The 25,000-nt window shown below is 41.4% G+C and overlaps 1 protein-coding gene across 1 annotated transcript in view; it reads left to right on the forward strand.

The window, feature by feature from the left end:
• The window catches only part of BBX (bobby sox homolog (Drosophila)), a 46,148-nt gene that overhangs the window by 17,517 nt on the left and 3,631 nt on the right, over nucleotides 1–25,000 (forward strand). The window contains exons 5-11 of the mRNA XM_008949191.1: nucleotides 2,347–2,427; nucleotides 4,637–4,717; nucleotides 9,921–10,001; nucleotides 13,305–13,385; nucleotides 15,560–16,469; nucleotides 17,366–17,504; nucleotides 20,762–20,910. Of these exons, the coding sequence (XP_008947439.1) occupies nucleotides 2,347–2,427; nucleotides 4,637–4,717; nucleotides 9,921–10,001; nucleotides 13,305–13,385; nucleotides 15,560–16,469; nucleotides 17,366–17,504; nucleotides 20,762–20,910 (1,522 nt within the window). The remainder of the gene's footprint in view (nucleotides 1–2,346; nucleotides 2,428–4,636; nucleotides 4,718–9,920; nucleotides 10,002–13,304; nucleotides 13,386–15,559; nucleotides 16,470–17,365; nucleotides 17,505–20,761; nucleotides 20,911–25,000) is intronic.

Here is a 25,000-nt window from a genome sequence, read left to right on the forward strand (position 1 = left end):
CGAGCGGCAGCAGCTGGTCCTCCCTCTATGCTCCTGCCCAGCAAACAGCGAGTGCTCTACAGCGCTGGCAGCGTGGGGGCTGAGCCATGGCAGCCCCTCTCAGGTGGGCTTCTCTGCCCCAGCACTATGCTCCTGGCATGGTACGGGGCAATGGCTCCTCACTCAGAGCTGGTTTGTGCTGTGCCAGCTCGGGCATGTGTTGATGGGGCTCATGTGGATGTGAAGCCGCTGTCTGTTCCGGCAGGTGGGCAGAGTTGAGGTCCTGCAGCACCTGCCTCAGGGAGCAGGGAGGTTTCATATGGCCGCCTCGTTCTCATCGCTTCTCCTACGCAAAACAGTGGCCTTCTGTACAGTGTGTTGAATGGGCTTCACTTGTGAACACACTGCTTCAATAGACAACACATGCTAAGCTATATAAGGCAGGTGGTTGGACTGCAGAAAATTTGAGTTATATGGGGAACCAAATCCCAAATTTGGTTATTCCTGGGAGAATCTCACCAGTGAAGTGTCCCAGAATAAATGTTCAGTTATGCAAGCGGGATGTCATGTGTTTCACACCAGTGCAGAGACTGACCTTCAGAGGTGGGTGTCCCAAGAGCAGCAAGATTTATAAGCATCTTTATGCACATATGAGTGTGTATTCACTAATAAATGCTATTGACATACTTGGATTTGGTAATAAATAAAAGACAAATTGGCATGTAAATGCTTGAAATTAACTGAAATTTCATGGAAAAATTAAAAATTGTTGGGGAAAATATTTTCCATCCTGTTAAATTTGTCACAGTTTAGGGTCAGGGCTGCCCTCAGACCTGTAACAGACACTCTCTGTTAGCCCCTCTCTCCCCTAAAGGGCAAGAGAAAGGGAATAAGGGAGAGAGACTTATCAATTAGAAAAGTAAAACAGCTTTAATGAAAATACTACTAATAGAATAGAATATGTACAAATACGTACAAAACCAGTATGGAACCCCGCTCCCCCCTGATGGCAGTACATCACCTCACTTCTGTGGAGCAGGCCCTGGGGAAAAGTCCCAGACTGGACTGAGTGGCAGACAGCAGCGGAGTACAGGAACTGGGTTCAGGAACACAGGGCTCAGGATCAAAGGCAGAATGGATGGAGTCGTCCTCGGATGCCAGCCAGTGAAGAAATGAGGGATATGGGGTGGAATACCCCACTGGTCAATTCAGAGTCACTCGTCTTGTCTTCTCTTCCCCGTGGGTGTGGCTTGTAGTCTCTGCCCCCCTCGGTGTAGGGCACAAGCTTAACAGTGGCCTTGGTCTGCACACCAGTCCTTGGTGGTAACTCTAAACATGGAGCGTTATCACTGCTAGAAGCAGTCAGTCTGTGCAAATACGCTGTTAGCTTCAGACCGTGGAGTGAGTTAGAAGAGACTTAGCTGAAAAGTAAAATCACTGCACAGAATTAGTTCTGTTCTACCCCAAACCAGGACACTTTTTCTAACATCCCCCAAAGCCTCCTTCCTTTCTTCTGTTTCCTGTAACCTATATTACATACCTTATTTTTTCCTAACAATACCTCATGCTTCTGTAAGTTACATGTGTAAATCTTTTACACCCAAATGTGATGTTTAATGAATATATTGTATTTGATACAATTTCTTTACAGAATGATGCTTAACACGTTTCTGGCTAATAAGGACAGCATGGCTAAGCTCTGCTCTAATTTGACTAAGGCTGTTGATTTTGAACAGTCATTTCTTTGTATTTTGATTTCAGAAGTTATGACTCTTGGACTTCTTCTCATAAGCATCCTTAAGTGGATGTTTAGGTACATTATTTGAGCGACTTTAGACTTCTGGTACCCTTAACTGCTTATTTTCATGCTGATAGGTGATTAGGGATTATTTTTTCTAATTAATACTTCTGTCACTGACCAGCTTTCAGTGTCTTCAAAAAGATTTGCAATTTTTATCTTCTAAGTAATTAATTTGTTCAGAATGGTAGCGTAAATCACAGGTACGTCAGTGTTGATAGCATCACCAGTACAAAGTAGTTGTGTGTGTAGCCCAGTATCATCAGTTTAGCCTTCTGTTGCATAAAACTTTTCTGCAAAGTTTGGAATTATAAAAAGAGAAAAAAAAATCCCTCATATTTTTATGGCCTTTCTTCTTAGGTGATTTTTAAATGCTTTAAAATGGGTGCTAAACTATGTTTTCACCTATAAACTTGATTTAACCAGGTCTGTAAAACATTAGATTGTTCATCTTCTCTTAAACACTGCTGCTTGTTACTGCTTCCTGGTGATACTTGATTTTTCTCACTGTTGTTCTTAGCTTGAAAGTAGCACCTCTGAGGTCTGACTCTGCTCGCTCCTCGTTTCAGGTTTCCTCAAGTACTTTCCAATCTGATGCAAGTAATTCTGCAGAGGCCTGTCAAAAGTCATCATTGTTTCAGTTTGCAGAGGTGAGTTTCTTTGAAGTTATCTTGCCTATTTTTTGCTTTTAAGAAGCATCTGATAATCAGTTGAAAAAGAAATCAGAAATCTTCAAAAGTCATTGTTTTGTTTGTTCCTTCTTTCTGGGTTTGTGATACTGGATCATTTAACACGTAGATAGGTCAGACTTGAAGTGCAGCAGAGTGTTTAGGAACACGGTGGAAGCCCCAGTGCAATAATGGAGCTGTGGTTTAAGCAGTAGTTTAGAGATGTGTCATTTCTGCACTTTTAGAGTCTTACTAACTAAAGTTTTAATAGGTGTACATGGATGTTACGTTATGTCCTTTATGTATTGTGGCTGCTGCAGTCACTGACTCCATCAAAAATAACTACTTCTGGTCCCAAGTTTTATTCTGCTACCACCAAATAGCTCTGTGCAACCATGCTTTAGTTTTGCAGTGTAAAATATTTTTGTGAACATATTTCCACTTATTGCTGGAAGTACAACTGTGATGGTTTTTCCAAGCGCATACGATTTCATCCAAGTTTTAATGGATTTCATTGACATAAATTACATTACAAGGATGAGGTTACCAGGAATCCTGGTCCTCTGCAAGCATCACTTGCTTGTTGGTATCTTTCCAGCTTTTGAAATGATCATAATCAGGTGACATGTCAATATTTTGCTGTATAAATATTGATTGTAAAGGACACTGTGTAGTGTTTGAGTAAGTGCATATGGAAAGAAATTTTGTCATAGCAAGGGCTTCTTTTTAATTACCTTTCACATCAGCTGTGAATCTGACTCCGTGTCTGTAATGCTCTTCGCTGTGTGCACTTTCATGTTCCTCCCTAAATGCCATCACTTATGGAGCAGATACATTGCAATCCTAGCTCACAGAAAACATTACTTTGTTTTGGTTTGGGTTTTGTTTGTTTTAACATCAACCCACAAGACCTTGAGCTCCAACTTGAGAGCTGAGCCTTTCAAAATGCATTAGAAATAAATTAAAGTACTGATCCATTTCTGATTTAAGTTAATGGCCAGAGTGAAGTACATAACCTGTAATTAGGCTCTTAAACAGCCTGCTGGCTTTTCCTGCTAGGTGGAGGAAATGCTTGATGTGCCAGCAATGAAAAGCAATATTTAGAAGTTTCTTGAGACTGGTTAATTCTAGTGTCACGATAGTTCTATGGTAATAATTCAACATCCATCTTCCAGTGTTTCTAAGACGCTTTTGTATATTTACACTCAGTTGAACAATGTCATACTTTGTATAGTTCCTCTTGATAATGGTCTGTTTCTTGAATTTCACTGCTAAATCTTTTAAAGAATAAGACAAATAGTAGCTGAATCAATTATTTCAGTTCATTCTGCAGTGTGCAAGGAGGAAAGCACCAGAGCCATGTGACAGTAGGCAGGAATTGTGTTGTGTGCTCCAGGATAGGCTCTTGCTAAGGGCTTGTGACTACTGGCTTTTCCTTAAGGAGAACTTCAGTGAGTGCCAGGAAACAAGCTCATCTGCACCACTAAAATGTGGTTTAGAAGTAGCTCGCTGAAGATTAGAAATTCATATTAGGTAGTCTTACTTTTCAAGGATGTTAAACAGCCTGTAGTGAGGCTGCAGCTAACCAGTGCATGGTAGGTATGTGTGTTAGCGGCAAAGTAATTGGTACTCGTACCAAGCTCTAACATTAGTCAGAGGTGTCATTTGCAACAGAAATAATTTATACAAGTCAAACAGCATAAAAAGCAGTTACCTTAGTGTCTGGAACAGATCTAGCATCTCAAAATATCTGGATGAATTGTGTCCCTGTCCACACTCACCCTCCTGTGCTAAGTAGCAATTTGTACTCCATCAGCGCCACCATTCTGCAGCTCGGGTCTTTCACTGAACTGTGAAATAGGATATAGTGTTAAGTTTTTGTTGCCTACCCTGTTTTAACATATCAGTGGGCAAATAAAATGCCTTCAAAAAAGTCTTAGCATTGTCTTTTGATATCCAAGGAAGGATTTTCCTTGTGAAAAAATAATTCAACATCACCAGTTCACAGATGGCCCATTTATGTGTCTCCTGGCAAGCAGATACTGTTCTTTGTACGGGTATGCTGGGACTTGATTGCATGCTTTTAGGTACCAGGAGTCTTTCTATGTGATGGATCAGAAATTTAGCATGTTGAAGATTGTTATTGCAACTGAAGAGTTAGCTAATACAAACATAATTGTTCTCCTGACAGATCTCTTCAAGCACGTCACAGCCTGGAGTCCCAGGAGCTGTAAAACACTCGGAGGAGTCTGCATTGTTTCAGTTTGCTGAGGTATAATGGCTGAAATATGGTGGGGGGAGGATGGGAGGAAGCAAGGAAGGCTAAGCACGCTGTCTTACAAGGCAGTCCCATCAGGAGACATTTATTTTCATGTCAGCATTGTGTTAAGAAAATCTTTGGTGAAATAACAAGTAATTGAACACAATGTTGACCAGCACTACCAGCTGTAGCATACACATGCTGGGCTTGCAAATATTACCTGGCCTTCCACGACAAAGGAGCACTGCAGACATATTTTCCAAACAGCCATTTAATTTACATTTAGGAAACAAGTAAAAAGCATTCTGAAATGACACTGGGCACTGCCTGTGGAAGAGGCTGCGGCAGCACAAAATGGCAACTGCCCTGGGGGCAGGAATCCTTTGAAAAACAACCTTGCAGGTCAGAGGGAGCTTATCACAACAGCTACAAGCACGTGTATCATTAGGTGGTGACTTATAAAGCCTGTACATTACTCTCAAGTATGTAAGCTATCCTCCTTCCTTCAGGTATTGAACATTTGGAGTTCTTAAAGATCCCTTTGAAGAATTTCTTCTCCCAGATGTTTAACGTGCTTCTGTGGGTTGTCTTTCCACACATATATTCTTCTTGCCCATTTGGGGGAGTCTTGTACTGCTTGCAGAATCAGTTATGCTAGCATAAGGTGTATTCAGAGTGTATCTGAAAAGTCTGGAATTGAAGCTGGTGCTGTTGAGGAGGAGCATAATGGCATGAAAAGAAACCCTGATTGTTATTCTGTGTGCTTACAGAGGTTTGTCCCCATACAGCGTGCTTCCTTCTCTTAAATGTTAATCTGATTGTGTACTGTGTGTTCTTATAGCTTGGCTAGGATGGGCCTTGATGTATTTCTTAGGAGGCCAAATGAAGAAAAAACAATTTACTGATTAAGGTGCCATAAAATACCTGACTACAAACACCCTTATAGATCATACAGCAGAGATAATATCTCTAATCATAAAGATATTTTCATATGTACCACCTTTTTTTAAAGTCACAAGTTAATTTGGGAAGTTCTTTTGAGAAAATTGGTGGGATTGAGCAGAGTGAAGCCATGTGTTGAAGCCAATCTTTTAAAGCAAGTAAGAGAGACAAGCTGGAGAACACTGCTTGTGAATTTTAGTGCAAAACATTGCACAAGTGAATTTGCTAACTTAGTGTCAAAAACCTTAGGTATCTTAAATTTTAATTAAACAGCAATTTTAGATATCTGCAGTATTGAACAAGACAGGAGTTGCCTTTAGTACAGCATTTTGAAATTGTAATATAAAGCCTGACTTAGACATACTTCCAAAATTTCATAGAACCTAAAATCATTTCCTCTCCTAAATGAACAAACAAGAGAATGACAGACGTGGCCATTGCCACAGGGATGTGCCAGTGCATGGGGTTGCATACTGCTGGGCTGAGCCAGCTCATCTGGCACGTTGGGGTGCGTGTGTGAATCATCAGATGTTAGGTAGAAGAGGTGCTTAGAAAGTTCATTTGAAACTGGTAAGGGCAGTTTTAAAGTTGGGATTAATACCTTTTTTGTAAAAATATTTAAATGTTTGAGCAGTCTGGAGGGGGTTGTATCTTCTTGTTGTTGTTTTCTTCAGTGTCTGCAGACATGGAAAAAAAAAAAAAAACACAACAAAAGCCAACCTTGTTGGCCGTGGTTATTCCTCTTGGGTTATACTGTTGTGAAACCTCAATGGCAGTGACTAACCATGTTCTTTCTATAGCAATAGAGAAATGGCATTTTTTTTTAAGATTTCAGCTTGATTTCATTTAGGTTGTTCCAGGGGAAAGCATTGAACATACTACAGAACCTCTTTAAGCTTTTCCCCCTAAACTGCTGCTACTAAAGCTGCTTGTGCTCCTTCAAATATAAGGGCTTTTCATTTGCACAGGGTGTCTTTGTCAAGTTTGGCAAAAATCCCGTTCCTCACCGTGCCACTTCTTACTGGGTCCTGTCTATATGAACGTATTACTGCATTCAGTGAGTTAAATTATGGTAAGCAATTTGCAGTAGGCTGCTGTCAGCAGTGTACAGTGCTACAAAAGAAGAAAAAGAGGGACAGAAGTAGTAATTTAGCCAGTAGCCAAGTAGGCCTATGAAGAAATGTTAAGTGTGGTGTGGTTGGATGTGCCTGGAGACTTTTGGCAGCCATCCCAGCTCAGTTTTGGTTCTGGCTGAGTGTTCTTCATATGTTCCCTTTCTCTTCACCACCTTTGCAGCAGGGGTGAGTAAGAGTGCCTCTTTGTGAAGACAGCGATCCTATTAAGTAGATTTGTCATTTAATATGGACGCCTTTACCCCAGTTACAAGTCTTCTGCCACTCAGAAACAGTTTGTTAGATGTAGATGTAGCATGGAATTCTTTTCATCTTTACAGCCTCAGATAGCCTTTTGTCTGGTTGTATGTCCCAATGTCTTCAATTGTCCCCTGTAGTCTTCAATTAAAGCTGTTAAGGATGTGGGTAATGAGGCCTGCCCAGTGACGTGCCCCAGCAGATGATGAAAATCCTGAGAGTAGGACCTTGTTGGCTCTGGCGGGTGCACAGGCAAGTGTCTTGAAGATCTTTGAGGATGATGTGCCATCCCCATAAGAGTTTATTGAAGACTGGAGTATGCTGCCAAGTTACACTGTTGGCTTTCTCATTCTCCTCTGATCTCGCAAAAACTTGGCCCTACTTGTGTCTTTCTCATTTGTACCGTTCCGGAAAGGCATTATATAGGCCAGAGATTTCTGAGCAGTGGGCTCTGTCCCTTGGCCTGGTGGCTGTTAGCAGGCTGTCTGCTCACATGGGCAGACATAGTTGCTGTCATCCTCCTTGCCACGTGAGGGAAGCGGAGCAGATGGGACCCCTTGCTCTCTTGGTCTTACTGGCAGTGTGTTTGGCAAATGTGAACAGATGGTGATGACTGCTTCCTTGGGAAGAAACGAGAGCACCTCTTACATTTACTTAGCTAAACTCTCACCCGGTATTAGAGAAAATGCTTCCAGAGAGTGGAAACAATAAAAAGACTAGTTGAACCATCGTAAAACCAAAATGAAGCCAAAAGCCCCAAAGACTTCACTTTTAGCTGCTTTTCTGAAGTTTTTCTCTGGATGATTTAATTGGAAAAAAAAACAATCACATGCAACAAGGCAGAATTTTCTTTGCTAGTCCAGCAGGTTACTGTAATTTAGGAAACACTCATGCCTGAGAATTATTTTGTCTCTGCTGCAGTTCTCACATACTCACTTTGAGCAGGCTTGTGGGCAACTCTTTCTGTTTGTTTCTGCACTAAACAGAGGGGTTGAGTCCAAAACTTCTGGTCAAAATGCCTTGAAATTGGGACTTTTGACACTATTGAGTATCTTCTCTTCCAGCCTTCCCTTAGATGAAGCTTTAGTCTTCCCACCTAAATCTGCTACAAGAGATAGACAAATATATTTGCTTTTTGCTTATATACTGAAATTATTAAATCCCTGTGTTGAAGTCAAATGCCTATTCCAGGAAAGAAATGAAAAAGTGGTACCATCGCACATGCTGCTTATGCAAACCAGAGTGTAATATAGTAGCTAAAAAGCTGGCCTGCATTGTAAATAAACTATAATAACTTGATCCTCATGATCTCCAAGTTAAACCTCTACATAAGAGGGGCTATTTGTGGTTATGATCCTGCAGGTTCTGATTATTCTAACTAAAACTGGAAGATGGTGTGAAGACAGAGAATGAGATCTGTAACCTTACCAAGAGCTGATTTGGTCTCACATCCTCTTCTGATGTTTCGTCAGCAACTTCAGTAGAACAAGTTCTGTGTTTATGTCTCTTGCAGTTTGTGTTCTTAACCGTAAAGAGAATTTTTTTGCTGAAGGGAAATGTTTGCTTCCTCTCTTTCTATTAGTACTCCAGTGATCTTGCTTGCATTTTGTTAGGAGTGCCCATACTGTGGTCGAAACTGAATTCTTTACTCTCTCCTCACACTCTGCCTTGGCAGGCAGAGATGCCTGTACGCTCTCAGGTTATACATCCCTGTGGGAGTATTTTTCTGGAAATTCTCTACCATACATATTGCATAGAAAAATCATTAAGAGCTGAGAATTAATTACAGTAGAAAGGTAAGAAGCTGAGGCCCTCTTCCTGCCAAGTGCAGTGTACAAGATCATGTACTCCAGCAGGGTCCTGAGCAGGTTCACACAACTGTGTTAAAGCAGACCTAGGATTTTGAACTCTTTTACTTTAATATTTTAAATTACTGTGAAGGTACATTCAAGTATTATTCACCATACTTTAAATACCTGGCAGTAAAATGGATATCCTGGCTTTTGGCTTGTGGGGGTGGCAGTGGGGTGCATGGGGGTGAGATGTGTGTAATGAACCTCCTTAATCAAAGAGAAAGGCAAAGCTGATAATTTTTGCACCTGAAAGATCATAGCCATAAAGCATGATTTTTGTAATGAGGCAGGTGCCGTGGAAGTACTGGTGGGCTTTCCCCACATCTTAGGCTTTTCAAGACATCCAGGTCAAATACTACCATGTAATGCCACACCAAAAAAAGATCCAGTGTGAGACATAATTGATTCTTCTGTTGGTGAACTCATGATGCCACACCTGGACACAGGTTGGAAAAAAATTGGTTGTAAAAGCAGTTCACTGAAGTGGTGGTAGTGGTTATTCATCAGTGCTGGTGCTGGCACACCAACACCTATTCGGAAAGCTAGATTTATCTCCATATGTAAGGTCCTGTTTCTTTTTTCTAACTAAAGAAAGTGAAACAAGCAGTATCTGTGAGGACAAATGATCCTCCTCTGTAACTAACCAAATGAGAAATATTCTGTAGGCTTTCTGGGAGAACTTGAATTAACCTTGAGCACCACAGTTCATGTTTTTAAGCAACAGGTATGTCTTGTTCACTTAGTCACATAAAACACGTAAAAATGCACAGCATGACAGAATATTAGCTGTGGACAATACAAGTGTAGAAGAGAATCCATAAACCTAATCTAAGGAAGAAATTCTGTATTTGCTTGTGTCCTGCTGATTTCCAAGTGCTTGTTAAGTCTTTCTTGTATGGGATTGCCTATCAGAAGTAGGGCCTTCAGAAGAAAGATCTAAAAGTAGCTGATTTAACTAACTCCTTATTTTTTTCACTCTTTTTCTCCCTTCCTTTCTATCTTTCCTGTGCGCCACTGAAATATTTTCTCTTCTGTTCATTTAAAACCTAGATCTCATCAAATACTTCCCAGTTGTCAAGTCCTGAGCCAGTAAAGCTCTGTGGGAAGTCGGCACTCTTCCAGTTGGCAGAGGTAAAGTTATACCCGTTAGTGTCACAGTAGGAAAATGTGTGTATCTTTTCCCCACAAAGTATGAATTGTGTAAGGTTTGCACTAGTATCAAATTTGGTATTTCAAGAAGCAGAAATTAGTAAATAATGGAATAGCAAGAGAATTAGGCTGTGCCAAAAAGTTAAGATTCTTTGTAGAAAAAATAGCCTTATAACTGTAATAATAACAATGCTCAGGACAACAGGAAAGACAAGGTGACAACAGCATTCTTCCTTATAAGAAGCTGGATACCAGGATTCAAAAAGTAAAGCCTTGGTTATAAGAACTGGAAGGTGCATTGCTGAACTGGAGACCAAGAATAAGAGTAGAGAAGGACTTCGAGATCGTCAGGGATTTGTTTGAAAGCACTGGAAGTTGAAGCAGCGTATTGAGTTCTAAAATTGACAACTGTCAGCAGTAATAAGTATACTAGGTTAGATGTACCCAAAGTCCTAGAAATTCCCTGTTGAGTCTTAAATACAACCTTGTAGAGCTCTCTTCTTTGATATGGATGAATCACTCAAAAGCCTTTGGAGCTTGACGTGCAAACACTATTTGTGATGATGGAAAGACAAAGATACATACTGTATTCCAGGTAAATAAGGGAGAATGCTAGCACCTTACTTGTGCTCTTCTTTGACTGGGTGTGGTTTTGGGTGTCCTTTTTTTTGTGGTTTTTTTTTTGTTGTTGTTTTGTTTGGTGGTTTGGTTTTTTTTTTGTTTGTTTGGTTGGTTGGTTTTTTTTCCAAAATCATGTCCTATTTCAGTGAGGAAAATGGTTCCCATGTAGTGTTATCTAGCCACATATTCTTGCTAGTGAGGTTTATCTCTCTCAAGGAAGAAGAAGTCAGAGATTGGAAGCACTGAAAATAAGTATTTCATGCCTTGTTCCATGGATGGTAATGTTACTGTCTGATTTCATGGGAGCATACATGAGTGGAAGAAAACCTGCCTTAGCCTACAGGCAGCCCCTGGCAGCAGTAGATTTTGTGGGTGTGTGCTACATTGTCAGCAGTGCCTGTGCAAGTGTGATTACACCAAACTGTGATCAGTGATCCATAAGTGCATTTGCCTGTTGCAGGCCTGGGACAGCAGAAAGGCTGTTACTGTTTAGTCAGGGACACCAGAAGTTTTTGAGGTGTCCTCTTACAGGACAGCAGCAAGCCTTGAGTAGTCCTGTTCTGTTGCTGTAAGTTGTAGGTGCTGTAAGGCTGTTGCTGAGTGCAGCCTGGCATTTTGAATTCACCATTAAAAGTTGTGATGTGACTGTGAAGTGCTGACCTGAGGAAAGGACAGGTGCTTGTCCACAGGAGCACAGAGCTTTTCTGCAGTTGGCAGAAAAAAATGAAGCCAGGCTTGTCAGTGTGATGTTTGCACATTGGACAGGTTTCAGTGATCTCTATCTCAGTGATTGCTGAGATGGATTCCTACAGGCCTAATTTAATATACAAAATACATTTTGAAGACTGATTCAAGCTGAGAAAAGCATTGCAATTGTGCTAAGCATATCCTCCTTGTCCCTAGCTCTTGTAGGACATTAGTGCTATTGGTTTTGTTTTTTTGATCCCTGTGTTGGAGATCTCTGTAATGTTGGATTGTAACTGGATAAATATTGAGAGCTTCATCATAATTTTTCAGACAGCAGATAGGACCTGGTGCAGAGCATCCCAAATAAACCCTGTTCATTATCACCTTGAGGGTGTCTTAGGTTTGCAAGTTCACTTGGCAGATATCTGTGCCTTGCCACTGTAACTCCAAACCACAGGTGCTGTGCCCTGGAGGGGAGCAGAGTGCTGTCTCCTTGCTGCTGGCATGGCAGGGGTCTGGCACACGGGAGCCTGTGTGCTTCAGCACACCACCCTGCTCTGCTCCTCCTCTGTCTCTCTGCTATGTGCATCAACCAGTTTTATCTTCTCCCTCCACGCCCCCCTTTCCCTATGCCTTCCTTTTTGATAGTTCACAGTATTTTGCAGATGGTGATAACATAATACGCAGATGTAGGTTAAATTATTTTCTAAAAAATTCTGAGAATTTCTGAGCTTCTAAAAATGGCTGGAGCAGCTGCTCTGCAGTCTGGGGCCTGGTGGGCTGTTGCTGTCCAGCTCTGCTGAGTCTCTCGCTGTGCGTAAGTGCAGGCTTCGTCTTCAGCCTTGGGTAGGGAGGCAGTGGGGGGGAGTGTCACCTCCTGAAGACAAAGAGACCACTTTCTGCCACAGAGTGCTAGCAGCACTAACAACACTTGGCTGTAAGCAGCTTTTGGAGACTTGGGCTGTAATGCTCAGATTTTGGGAGATGCTGGCAAGAGCTGCAGCTTCGAGGAGACGTAGAGATAGCGTTGTTAACTTACTTTATTTTCTTTATGGCAATGATAGGTTGTTTTCTGCAAAATAGACTTTGAGGGCCCATGTTGGTTGACAGCAATGAAAACTGAGTTTGCAGGGATAGAGGGAACTAAAATGTTATAGACACTTATATTCCCCAGTCCCTAGAACTCCACTTCTTTCTAAGGAAGCAAGTGTAAGAAACCTGCAAGCCTTACCAGAGATTATGGGACATGTCCTTAGAAATAGAAGATTTTTTGTTGTCATACTAATGGTCAGTCCTGAGACTGATTGCTTTTGATTTGGTTAGAGAAAGATTATTTCTTTTCACCTAGATCAAAACTGATCCAAAACTCTCTCAGGTATTGCAGAGGATCACAGCCTGACACAAGAAAAACATTCTGGTGAATAATCAGCTACCTGCTTGGCTTAGCCTCCCATATTCTGAAGTGGAGTAGTAAAGGTCACCGAAGTCTTGAGGGCTCCTACTTGACTTTGTTTTCATAGCATCTCTTTTATATGCATCCTGTAGGACACCAGCAAGCAGTGCCATAACCTGACAGGAGTAACCTTCTTAAACTATGACAATGAAAAGATTTTGCAATCCAACTAAGGTCCAACTAAGCCTTCAAAAACAGCAACAGCTAGGTTGCACGCTGGTGTAGAGTGGTGCTTAGCTGCTGGAGTCTACTCATGTGTTGGAGCATGTGCTTCAGTTCATTCTGCTCCTCAGAGGGAGTCCTGCAAGAAGATCCCCAAATCTGTAAATATCTTTTAGTGTCCACTGGTGTTATCCACTGCAGCAGTGGTGGAGCAGGGTTTTCCTCGTAACGGCATGTGCAGGTCTGCACTTCTTTCTCAGTATGTAATCTTAGGAGTGAATTTTGGGAAGAGGGAGAAAAAAAATCTGTTCAAAAGGTGTGTTTTAAACATTGTTTTTTCTCCCCTTCTGTTTTCTCTTTAGATTTCTTCGAGTACATCCCATCCGAGTCCTTCGGATTTAACAAAGCAGTGTGGAACATCAGCATTATTTCAGCTGGCAGAGGTAATATTAAAACACTGATGACTAATTACCACAGGTACAATGGGGCAGAGAAGTTAATGATGTTGATTGCTGAAGTCTGGAAGGCAGAACAGTGCTCCAGTTATAATTACACTGTTGCTTATAGAAGCATAAATTATTATGGCTTGGGTGCCTCAAGTCAAGATTCCTCAGTCTAGACATCAACTTGGATGTTTCTAAGAGTCTGTGCTGCAGCTGAGAAGTACCAGTCCTTGGTGGCAAAGAGACTTTCCAATCACCATGGAAATTCTTCGAATTCCTTGGTTTAGTGTTTTAACTGGTTTGGTCAAGGGGTGCAAGGAGTTGAAAGAGAGGACTGGATTAGTCTGTTACTCAGATTAGGGCATTGCCATTACAAATTCCTGTTAAAAGTCACTAGTTGCTTTAACGTCTTTTTGTTTTCTGTCCCTACTGTTTTTTTGAAGTGGGGAACAAACAGGTCAATAAGTTCTATAGAAAGTCTGCTATGATAATCTCAGTAGATCCTCGTCTTGGGAACAGTTAAAACCAGCAGCCTCTTATTGAAGTGTTGTACTTATAAGTGCTTTTTTTTTTTAACCTTTCCCATTCTTAAAGACTCTGAATTGCAAATTTATTTAGCGCTCACAAAACAGAAGTCACTTGTTGTAGCCGCTTCTGTAGCTCTCTGTACTATTGGCTACTGCAGAAGAAGCAAAGTTATAAGGGGAAAAAAATCCACTGGCGAGGAGACTGTGTGTGTTGGAACTGACAAAATGTTACTGCTGTCCAATGAGTTGCATTTTAGAGATTGATCTTTAGCTTTTCTAAGTCACAGACTATGGTTATGTTGTAGTGAAGTGAAAAAGCCAGGGAAGTAGCTCGGTTCCAAGAACCCACCTCAGCATAGTTGTGGGACTGCGCTCTGCGTAGTTCAGCCTGTTTCCTATTAGACACTGTGCGGCCCAGGCTCCGGGGTTTCCAGTGCTCACCTTAGCTTGACCTGAACCAGATCAGGATTTTCTACCCTGTGCAGCAAGGATTTTGGAAACTGACTACAGAGTCATCTGTTACTGGTGTTATGCTCATGCACACACTGGTCTGAGATATTTTTAGTTTGCAAGGAAAAAATGCCTTGCTGATTTGAGATACCTAAAATTAACCTGAAGAGAACCCAATGATCTGAAGGGTACATTCATACTAAACATGTGGCCCATGGGCTGAGCTGTGGGATAGGGAAACTACTGATGTCTGGTTTGAAGCAAGCCCCTTCCATCTGGTTTTGCTCTAGGCAGCTGTTTGGTTGACATTTGTTTTAAAAACAAAATAGCCCTAAAAATTCGGCTTGGGGGTAGTAAGAAAAAGAAAGCATGTCTTCCCAGGTGCAACTGCTTGGTGTTGTGAAGGACTGCACTCTGTAGCAGTGTCAGCATAGCTTACAGGTGATCCAAAACCTATCTTCCGAGCCAGTGCTGCAGGAACACGGCAGTTTGAGGACCATTTTACAGCTCTTTTTCTGAGTATTGCTGTTCCTAAGACAGCATGAGGTTTTTGGTTTCTGTTAATGTTATCTGAAGCAGCAGATAACCATGGTAACCACTGCTGCTTTGCAGTTCTTTACAAAATAAGTCTGTGACATGAGAATAAAGATTTGGAAGGCTTTTGTACTACCTTCCAAATTATTTTGCATGTCAAGTAAAGGAAAATAATCTCAGTTACCAAGATACAGTTAACTTCCTCCCCCCCCCAATCCCCTCCTTCAGGCCCATTTGGAAAATGGAGGGAAGAATTGTGTATAGGGTCAGTTGGGGGTGAGAAGGGGCATGGATGTGAGATTTCATGTGAATTGTCTGTGGCAGTAGTGAGAGATAGTGTATTGTTCCGATGCATTTAGGGTGTTCTGAAAATCAGTCTAGCACCGCGTTTCCAGATTGTATAAAAGGCATTTAAAGGATCGTGGAAATAGCACTGAGGTCAGTTGAAGGCTTTTTCTATTAGAGCAGTAGAGCCCTTGGCCATCACCATGTCACATCAGTTTCAGTTGGGCTTCCACCTGTTTTTCAGTACTGTCCCATAGCATCGTTTGCTTTCCTGAACTAGGATGCCAGAGATTCCCTGTGTAATGCTCCTGTTAATATAGGTAAGTAGTGCTAACAGTTGATGACTGTTTCATGGGACTGTTTTTAAACTCATTTTAGATGTGCCTTGCTTCAGAAGGAGTAAAAGTTAAAGAACCTGGGAAAACAAAAGTGGAAACGCCAGAAGGTGTGGGAGATGAAGTTCCAGAGGACATGGAAGTAGAACTGGAGAAAACAACAATAAAAGACTCCTGTAAAAGAAAAGTAGAACAGTCAGAGAGAATGCAAAACCGGGATGAGACAAAAGTTGAGGAATTGGAAGCTGCAAAATGCAGAGATTTTACTGGTCTTGCAATGGAGAACAGTCCTTTTGAGAGAAGTGACAACACAAAGGATCACAGGTGCTGTTCTCCAGAGCTTTCAGCAGCTGACATGAATATCCTGGGGCTAAAGCCGGAAAAGATAAAAAAGAAAAAGAAAAAAAATAAGATGGACAGGCACACAAACGAAAAATCCACCCCTAAGAAATCTTGTAAAAAGAGGCAGTCCTCTGAGTCGGACATTGAAAGCGTCATGTATACGATTGAAGCCGTTGCAAAGGGGGACTGGGGTGTCGAGAGACTTGTGGAAACGCCCCGCAAAAAACCCCGCCCTGTCTCAAATATGAAGGGAAACGTGTTGGATACAAAATCACCAAAGAAAAAAGTGAAGTCGAAAGAGAAGAAAACGTCAAAAGAGAAACCCATGGAGACCACCAAAGAATCAAAGCCTCCCGATTTCCTTAGTATTGCACCCAGCAAGGAAGTAGCCTGTGAGGCTTCTGATAATATTAAAGTGGAACCACTGACCCCAACAGAGGAGGTGGTACCCCAGAGCTTACCAGGACAGGTCAAAACAGAGGACAGTGACTGTGTTAAAAAGATAGAAACCTGTGGCTCCAGGAAATCAGAGAGATCTTGCAAAGGTGCTCTTTATAAAACTCTGGTGTCAGAGGGCATGCTCACATCTCTGCGTGCTAACGTGGACAGAGGTGGGTGGCTTTGAGTGTTTTGTTTACAGCATGAACCGCAAAAGCCTGCCTGGAGTGGGAGGAGGAGCAGAAACCCGTGGTTAAGCTGGAGTGTGAGCAGTGTGCGATGGAAGGATGTATCTGGTCACCTGAGATGCTGGGGGCAGGTGGAGGGGGACAGACTTCATGGTCCAGGGCAGGTCTTCTGCAGTCCTGCCATCTCTGTCCCTACTTACCTCACGAAATTGTAAACTCTCCATTTTGGTCTTCCACGATATGAGATCCAGATTTTTGTTCAAAGGGTTTGTTGGTTAACTTGCCAGAGTGATGGTAGATGTCCGCAGGGCTTGTGTTGTTTGTAAGCCTGAACAATTAGCTTGTTTCTAGTTAATCAGCTCTCTTGGTTCTGAGCATAGCTCTCAGTCCCACAAGAGGCAAACGTGTTGTGCTTTTGCTTTGGTTGTTGGTGTTGCTGTGGGTGTTGAGCGGGAACACTTTACCTTGTGGAAGGATAAATTTTAGATAACTTCTGGAACCTTTCATTGAGATGTCTTGAAATGTGCTTTTCTGTTTAGTAGATTTATATGCATAAGTAGAACAATCAGAAAAGAAAAAGAAGTTTGTAATTTAGGGAAGTTTATTACTATAAATCTAATCATCTCTTTCTCCTCCTTTGTACCTGAAGAGATTCTGACTTCAGAGGTAGTATAAAATAGGTGGGGGGAGGGGAAGTAAATAGTTGCCAGTATCATCATTATCCAGTTTAAAATAAATTTAAGTAAATATTTTATAACCCCTTCAAGAAGCTCAAGCATTCTAAGTTGCAGTACTGAATGGGTACAAGAGTTCCTTCTGAGCCCACTTCGTTTTGGCACGTTTTTCTAAAAATGAGAAACAATTTTCTGCCTTCATCCCAGGAAAAAGAAGCTCAGGAAAAGGCAACTCCTCAGATCATGAAGGATGCTGGAGTGAAGAAAACTGGGCTTTTTCCCCAAGTGGGACAAGTGGGAACAAAAAACTGAAAAGGCCTAAGCCAAAGGAAGACTTTGGTTTTGGGTAAGTTGCAACTTAACGCTGTTTGAAGTTACCGTTAGCTCAGCCTAGTGACACAAGAGTGAGTTGTCCTTGTGGCTGATTTAACAGCATCCAACACCCAAAAAATCACAATTAGATAGAATTCCTAAAAACTACAAACCCTGTTGGGCTGGGTCATGCTCTAGATACCTTTTGTTTATATACCAAAATAATTCCTCTGAGATCTTTCCTGGTTTACATGACTGTAAACAGATTTGAATGACATTATTTGCTCACCTAAAGGAGGGGAAAAAAAAAAAAGGCAAAAAACAACTGGTGCAGTATTTACCAGCTCAGGAGGTGGTGAAGAAGGTTACTTTTATTTTCAAAGCACTTGGCAAGCAGTATTTAAAATTCTGTGTAGGTGTTCAATCATCATAAATAGAATTAAGCTAGAAAGAATAGATCCGTTTGTCCGCTTGGAGACATTGCTTACAGAGGAAGAGTAAACAATGTTCTAATATTGGCAAATAATTATGAAAAATACATCATTTTTCCATTGTAGAGACAAGATATTTAAGCTGTTCATGTACACCGTGAAGAAAGTAAATACATCAGACGACTAATTAATGATTACAAATGCATCGAAATTTAGCAGAGCTACACGGAATTACTTTCCTAGTACACAAGTAACAGTTTTTGCCAGTATATTACAGATGTATTTAACTGCAGGCAAAGTTTTTAAATCTGCTTAGCCATTAATACTTGCAAATTCTTGAAGACTTCCAATGATCTGAATTCAGAGGGAGAAAATGAATTAAAAAAGAGTAGATTTTTCACACTTCATGCTTAAAATTGTAATATATTTTTTTTGTGCAGGCTTTGGGTAGCCTTTTTTATAATCTAATCTATGTGAAATTTAGCTGCAGCTTGCTTTAAAGCAAAGATACTAAATTGATGAAAATCTCCAAGTCTTGTTTGCTTGGAATAGTTGAGAAAAATTAATGGAACATTTGCACTGTATTGAAATTTTGTAGATACTGTTTAAATTCAAATTGAAAGATTGAAAACTTCTCACACCTAATGGTGTGAAAACTGCATCTCCTAGTCAAAAAAAAGATCCCTGTAGTTACAAATTATTTATTCAAAATAGCTAGGAAAATTGTGTAAATGAATAATCTATTCAACATGCCCTGTTCCACCATCATTAGCTGGATGGATGGGGAAGATACATACCTGCCACTCTTGCTTCTTGATTCAGTCCTGTTGTTAATGAGTGTTATTTAGTGAACTCTGTAACGGCAGAGTCAGTAATTTATGGAGCATAGGTGGTGGAGAAGGTTTCTGTGTACCCCTGTTTGTTGCACTACCTGACCTTTTGGCTACTTGAAAAGTTGGTTTTACATCTACCTGCTCCTATGAATTCTTCCTGCTCCCTTCAGCATCACGTTTCCCTCATTTTCTGTGCATATAAAGGGGAGGGTCCTCACCCCCTTGGAATTAAGTCTTTCTCGCTGTGTCCTCTTACCTTCTCCACTGGCAGTTGCCCACAGTTCCCCGGTGGTCCCTGTCAAGTGTGCTTTGTCCATGTGCAGCCCGCTCCTTTGCTGAGCAGTGCTCTGCTGGCTTGTATCTCCTGCCAGGACTAGGTGGTACAGCATGACAGTCTCAGCTCAGCCACGTGTGTCTAACCAGGCTGTGCGATGCTCTGAAAATTCGTATCAGTGTGAATAGGGGGTGGTGTTTGTTGTTTGGCTGGGTTTTAATAACTAATCACTGCCATAGTGATAGCAGCACTCTCTGCTGCCTCCATGTCACATAAGCTATGAATTACCGGCCAGGATGGCAGCTCATCGTCTCTCGTGGTTGGGTCTTCCTAATTAGAACTGCAGCCCCTCATGTGCCTTTGGGGCCAGTGGCAGCAGGGAGAGGAGCTGGGGCAGAGGGTGGAATTGCATGACAGCTGTCGAAAGCATAAAGTCAGCTCGTTTTGTGATTGTTGGGGAACGTGCGCGTGGGAGAGAAAGGTGGCAGTACCGAGCACCGCTGAGGTCATGTGTCTGTGGGAGTTCAAACCAAAACAAAACAGGTGCACACACAGACCCCCAAAAGAGACCAACACCACTGTGCCCAGAGTCTGCCAAAAGCCAAGGCTGTATTTTAAGATGGAAGATAGCTTACTGAAAGAAGTAACGATTACAGAGATAAAATGAGGTGTGCCACTGTGTGCTGATGCTTTCAGAATGCCTTTTGTCTGACGTGCTGCTTCAGAGAGCAGCGAGAAATGCCATGTTTCCTGTGGCACTTCCAAGGGTACCAAGTGTAAGGGCCATCCCTCCAACAGTCATGCCATCTTTTGTCAACTTCAGGTTTTCCGTAGCAAACGGAGATAAAGGCAAGTAGCAGATGTCATTGTTCCCCTGTCACTGATGGTATTATTTATAATCTGCCTGTGTGCATTGTCTTTTATTAAAACACAATTCTTGCCTGTGCTCCTGCCTAGCCACAAAAATTTGCTGGAACAGAGTGCTTAGGCAAGTCATGTGGTCGTTACAGCCTGAAGTACCATGTCACACTGTCCTGTCAAGTGGTTGGTTTTCATCTGTCTGTTATGAGCAACAATTATACCATGTCTGTGAATTTCCTGAGTTGCAGGCAATCTGGTTACATTCAGGTTGGGCTGAAGTATGAAGGATGTTGGGTTTCATGGAAGCATGAGCTAGTTGCAGTTTTGTTCTCACAACCTAAAAAAAAATTTGAGGTGAGAAAATGCAGTCCCCCAGAACAAACACAAAGCTCATTCCCACCCCAAAGAGTCAGGTTTTAGAATATATTCAGAAAATTGAATAGTTTGACGTTTTTCATCTGGTTTGTATTGTTGTTGTGTACATTCTGATGTAAGGACTTTTATGTGAAGTTACTTTACTGAGTTTTTTGTTTATTGATTTTATTGTCTTTTTTCCACTCCCCACACAGAATAGACAAATCTCCTGTATGAATCTGTGTATCAAACAGAGCTAAATGTCACCAGGATGACACTGTTTTGTTTTGTTTTGTTTTGTTTTTTTCTCATTTTAAGATATGCAGGTAGTGTAATCAGTTTGTAGTGAGTACAAATGCAGAAGCTGGAGTGTATGTTCTTATGTCACAGTTGGATTAAAATATAATAGTTTGATGTGTGCACACTTACCTCTTCTACTCCTCTCTGTGTAAATACGCGCACATGCTCCTAAATGGTATTTTTTTTTCCTTCAGAAACAGAGTTACATTTAATTTGATTGGTTTTGTTTCCCCTTTAGCTTAGCAAAGTTGGAAGAAGAATTTGAAAAGAAATTCAACAGCCTCCCTCAATACAGTCCTATTACCTTTGACAGGAAAAATTCAGCTGTTCCAAGGAAAAAGAGGAAGGTTGGAAGCGGCTCATCTGAACAACCAAAATCCAGCAAAGGTAAATTATCATCTGCAATACATTCTTAAGCAACAACAATGCTATCACAAGCTCAGGAATTTACACATTCTTACTTTACTGTTACATGTGAAAAGTGTGAAGTGAAAGAAAACTTTTTTCTAGTACTGGAGTTAGTTGGTCTCACCTGGGTTAGTTTTCAGGATGTACTCTTGACTCCTGACTTTCATATTGAGTAGAACTGTTGTAGAGTTTTTACATGAAATACATTCCTCATAGAAAACAAATTTATCAAAAACATGAATGTTTGTGAGGTAAGTGAATTTGACAATTTTTTCACAGGAGAAAATGGAGAAACAAATGGCAGGTGAGCAAAAGGTTACATTCTCTTACATTTTTCAAAATGTAGTTTTATGCCAGTTTGCATTTTACTGTAATTTTAGGCTCTGTAAGTGAAAACATAAGATGCCAGAGATATCTGAATGGATTTTATTTCATCAAGATGTCAGCTCTTTATCATTTAAGTTTGGAGCAAAAATGTCCTGACATGACCAAAAAAAGATTAGGGGACAGGAAAACCAATTTCATACCCAGCTGTTTCGCTGGGGCTCATGGGGGGAGAAACTCATGACAGGTTTGGCTGGTTTATATGTGAACAGCCTCTGACACAGAGGTGGCAGAGAAGTGAGAATGTGGTAGGGAGATCTATTTCCAGACTGTGGCAGAAATACCGATGCATACACGCAGTACAGAAGCATCTCAGAGTGAAGGAATGACGTACCAGTAATTCTACAGGATGAAAGGGTGCTCAGAAGAATCCTCATTATGCACAGTTCACAATGTGAAGCTGATTTCCTTTTCTGCTACTGCAGTAGTTCCACTGACCGACAGGCTTTCAGATCTGATATAGCTATTTTAGACAGGTGACCCTGAATTAGATCTGTGCCTTTTGAATGCTTCACAAATAATCACATTACAGTATGCAGGATTGAGCAGCTGTTCTTTTCTAGTGCGTGCCAATTTTGGTATTGATTTTTGTATTTATCTAATTAGATATGGAACAGTCACGTTTGCAAGATTAGACTTATGCTAATACCAAATGACTTCTGACTTCAAATGTCTTTCATTTTTTTATGGTATGTATGTGACAGATCTTCGTCAATGACCATGAATGAATTGCTTTACGGTATGATAATACAGTGGTTAATTAAGCAACATCTGTTGGGAACAAGATCTCTGTATGTACTGTGATCTGGCAGCTGAAGTTGTAATAGCAGGTCCTTGGTTTTCTTGCTACAGTGCTTGCCTGTTCAGATGTCTGTCTGTCTAAGACTCTCACAGGCCCTACACTGTTTGGGAATGGCATGCTGGAGGGCTACTTCAAGGTCAGGTAGCCCAGAAGTGCGTTCTGCTTTTGGCTAGGTTCATGTGCAAGAGCTTAGTTTTTATCCTTGTTTGGAATACTTTAAAAGGTTTGGAATATATTCGCCCAAGTCTGGAGGGAAGGTCAGAAGCATAACTGCAGGCAGGTTACAAGCCTGCTAGAAGTTGTTTGGCACAGCCCTGCAGAGGAGGCCGTGGAGCGTTTGCCTCTAGCTGACAATAAGGGCTCTTTAAGCCAGCTGACTTTGCACTGAAGCAGATGGTAAACAGTCACATGAACTTTTCCACCAATGGAGCTGTGGGGTTACAACAAGCAGCCCCAGGGCAGGAATATCTGATAGTAACACTGCTGTTTCTATAGTGAACATCTAACCGCAGCCCTGAACTAAATCCAGATGGAGCTAGTGATACCTGCTCCTAATTTCAGTGAATGTTGAACTCATTTAGCTGGGCAAGCTGTCAGCTTGTGTCAGTCATTCCAGCTCCCTGGAGAGTGAAGTTCAGCTCTCAAGAGATAGCTGGAAAACTTTCTGACAGAGCATTTTTCTTTTGGACAAGAAAGATTGCTAAAAAGTAAGTATTCCATGGCAATGAGTTGAGTTGAATTTGGTTTATTTTGTTAGGATGCTTAAAATTAGGTTGCAAGTTGTGGATTTGAAACTATCTGAACCCAGTTGCATACAAGCAAGCTTACTAGCTTAGCAGGGAAACTGTTCCAGCTGAGCCAGACATCCATTACGCTGAATCCTCAATTTAATTTGTGGTGTACTGACATACCATTCAGCCTCCTCGTGCTGTTAGCTTCCCTGTGAACTGTGATGAGTCCAAAGAGAGTGAGAGAATACTGACCTCCAGAGGTGTTAAGTGTGCAGGTTTGCATACTAGGCTCCTGCAAGTATTGCAGGAAACAAAAGTGGCCTATTGTACAAAATGATGGAGCTTGGTTTGGAAAGGCTTTGGGTTTTTGAAATTACTGGGCATTTTTTACACCATAAGAATTAAGCAGAGTAACATCTTATTCTTACAATGTGATGAGAATGAACCGTGAAGGGTCGATACAGTCTTATGAGTGTGACTGTTGAGAGGTAGGAAACCTTATCTTGGCTGTGCTGTGCTCTGCATGACTGAGTTGTTTCTGCTGCTTTGTTCTTTGTTGGGGTTGTCTCTGTCTATAAGGTAATCAGAAGAGATGTCCAGCACAAATACTGCTTACTAGTGGCTGGGGCCTCTGAATGTTTCCAAACAACAGGCAGTAATCTTTAAGGGTAGGTTTAATAAACACTCCGTAAAATCATTCCCTGCTTTTCCCGGATAAGCGTGTGCAGGATCATAAAATTCCCAGACATTCTCTGTTCTTAGATAAGTACATAATTCTTGCAGTCCACAGGTCAGTGCCTTTTAAGATACATTTTAAATTTGGAAAACAGGTTAGAGTACTGCATGCCAAAACTTCCGCAGGTCGTTAGGTGAATAAAAATGGAGTTATGTTTTTGTTGGTTTGGGGCTGTTTTCTCTCCCCCCTCAACTAGGGCTGCATGCCTTAATATGTTTTATTTTTGAGTAAATAGTACCAGATTGATTTTCTGTCAAATGTCATTAACCTATACCTCCACGAGACCTGATCTGGTACCTAACCCGAACAACCAGGATTGTCTGGATGCTTTCCTATTCCTAAGCAGAAAACGAGCAGGTCGGTGCGCACAGATTCCTTCCAGTGTGCTTGTCATGTCCAGTCCTCTCTTCAGTCAGTTTTTATCATATAAAAACACCTGAAAACCCTGTAATGTGAAAGCTGTTTCAAATCCATGTGTATAATGAAAAATATGAACTTTCTTAAATGGGAGCATCTTTTTTTCCCCAGAGCTTTCCAAATTGTCCATATTCTGCTCCCACTGGGGTCTTTGTTCAGTGGGAGCAGGACTGAACAAATTGTAACACTTTGGCAAATTCCACTTCAAGCATTTTAAGCTGGGAGTGTGCATATACAATAATAATGTCACAAAATGGCTGAAAAGTGTATCTGTACTGAATATGTGCAGATGGCCTGCTCTGATATTTTCTGGAGCTGTGACTGATTCCTTTTTTTTTTTTCTCCTTTTTTCCAATGGCATATGTGCCAAAACATCCCACCACACAGAAGTCAGCAGTCTGCAGTGAGTCACTGATCTGCTCATATGCAAAAATGAGCAACAGGCATAGTCATTATTTCTGCCTTGTGCTGCGAAGAAATGCTCACTTGTACACTAACCACTTCACTAAAGCTTTCATTTTGGGAAGGCAAGGAGAGGAATGCATAGTGTGCTTTTATTTGGGAAAAGGATCCTCTACACTTTGGGTTTTTTTTTTTTGTCTGTGGCCTCTAGGACTAGAAATAAAGCATCAGCTTAAAATGGATGCTTCTTTGTGGCATTCCTCTTGGTCTTAGCTCGGGGGACTTCTTTGGCTCAGTTCAAAGTGTTCAGATGCCTGGAGATTGCATGCCATAATGTTCCAAAGTTTGTGACCTAAAATTACAGCATCGTCCTCTTGAGAGATGCAGAACTGCACAGACAAATCTGCTTGTCATGGTTCTCTTATGATCATGTTGAAGTGTTCTTTGTTTGATCAGGCCCTTTAAAATAGGGATTTTTGTGATAGCAGAAGGGAGCACATGCCCAGAAATGCAGTTACAGTTCATTATGTATGGTGGGATCATTTTCTTGCCTGCTGCTTCCTCGAGGGGCTCCTGCAGCCAGTACTCCCAGGAGGG

Source organism: Merops nubicus, unplaced genomic scaffold (assembly GCF_000691845.1).
Source record: "Merops nubicus isolate BGI_N331 unplaced genomic scaffold, ASM69184v1 scaffold20231, whole genome shotgun sequence".
Taxonomy (NCBI): Eukaryota; Metazoa; Chordata; class Aves; order Coraciiformes; family Meropidae; genus Merops; species Merops nubicus.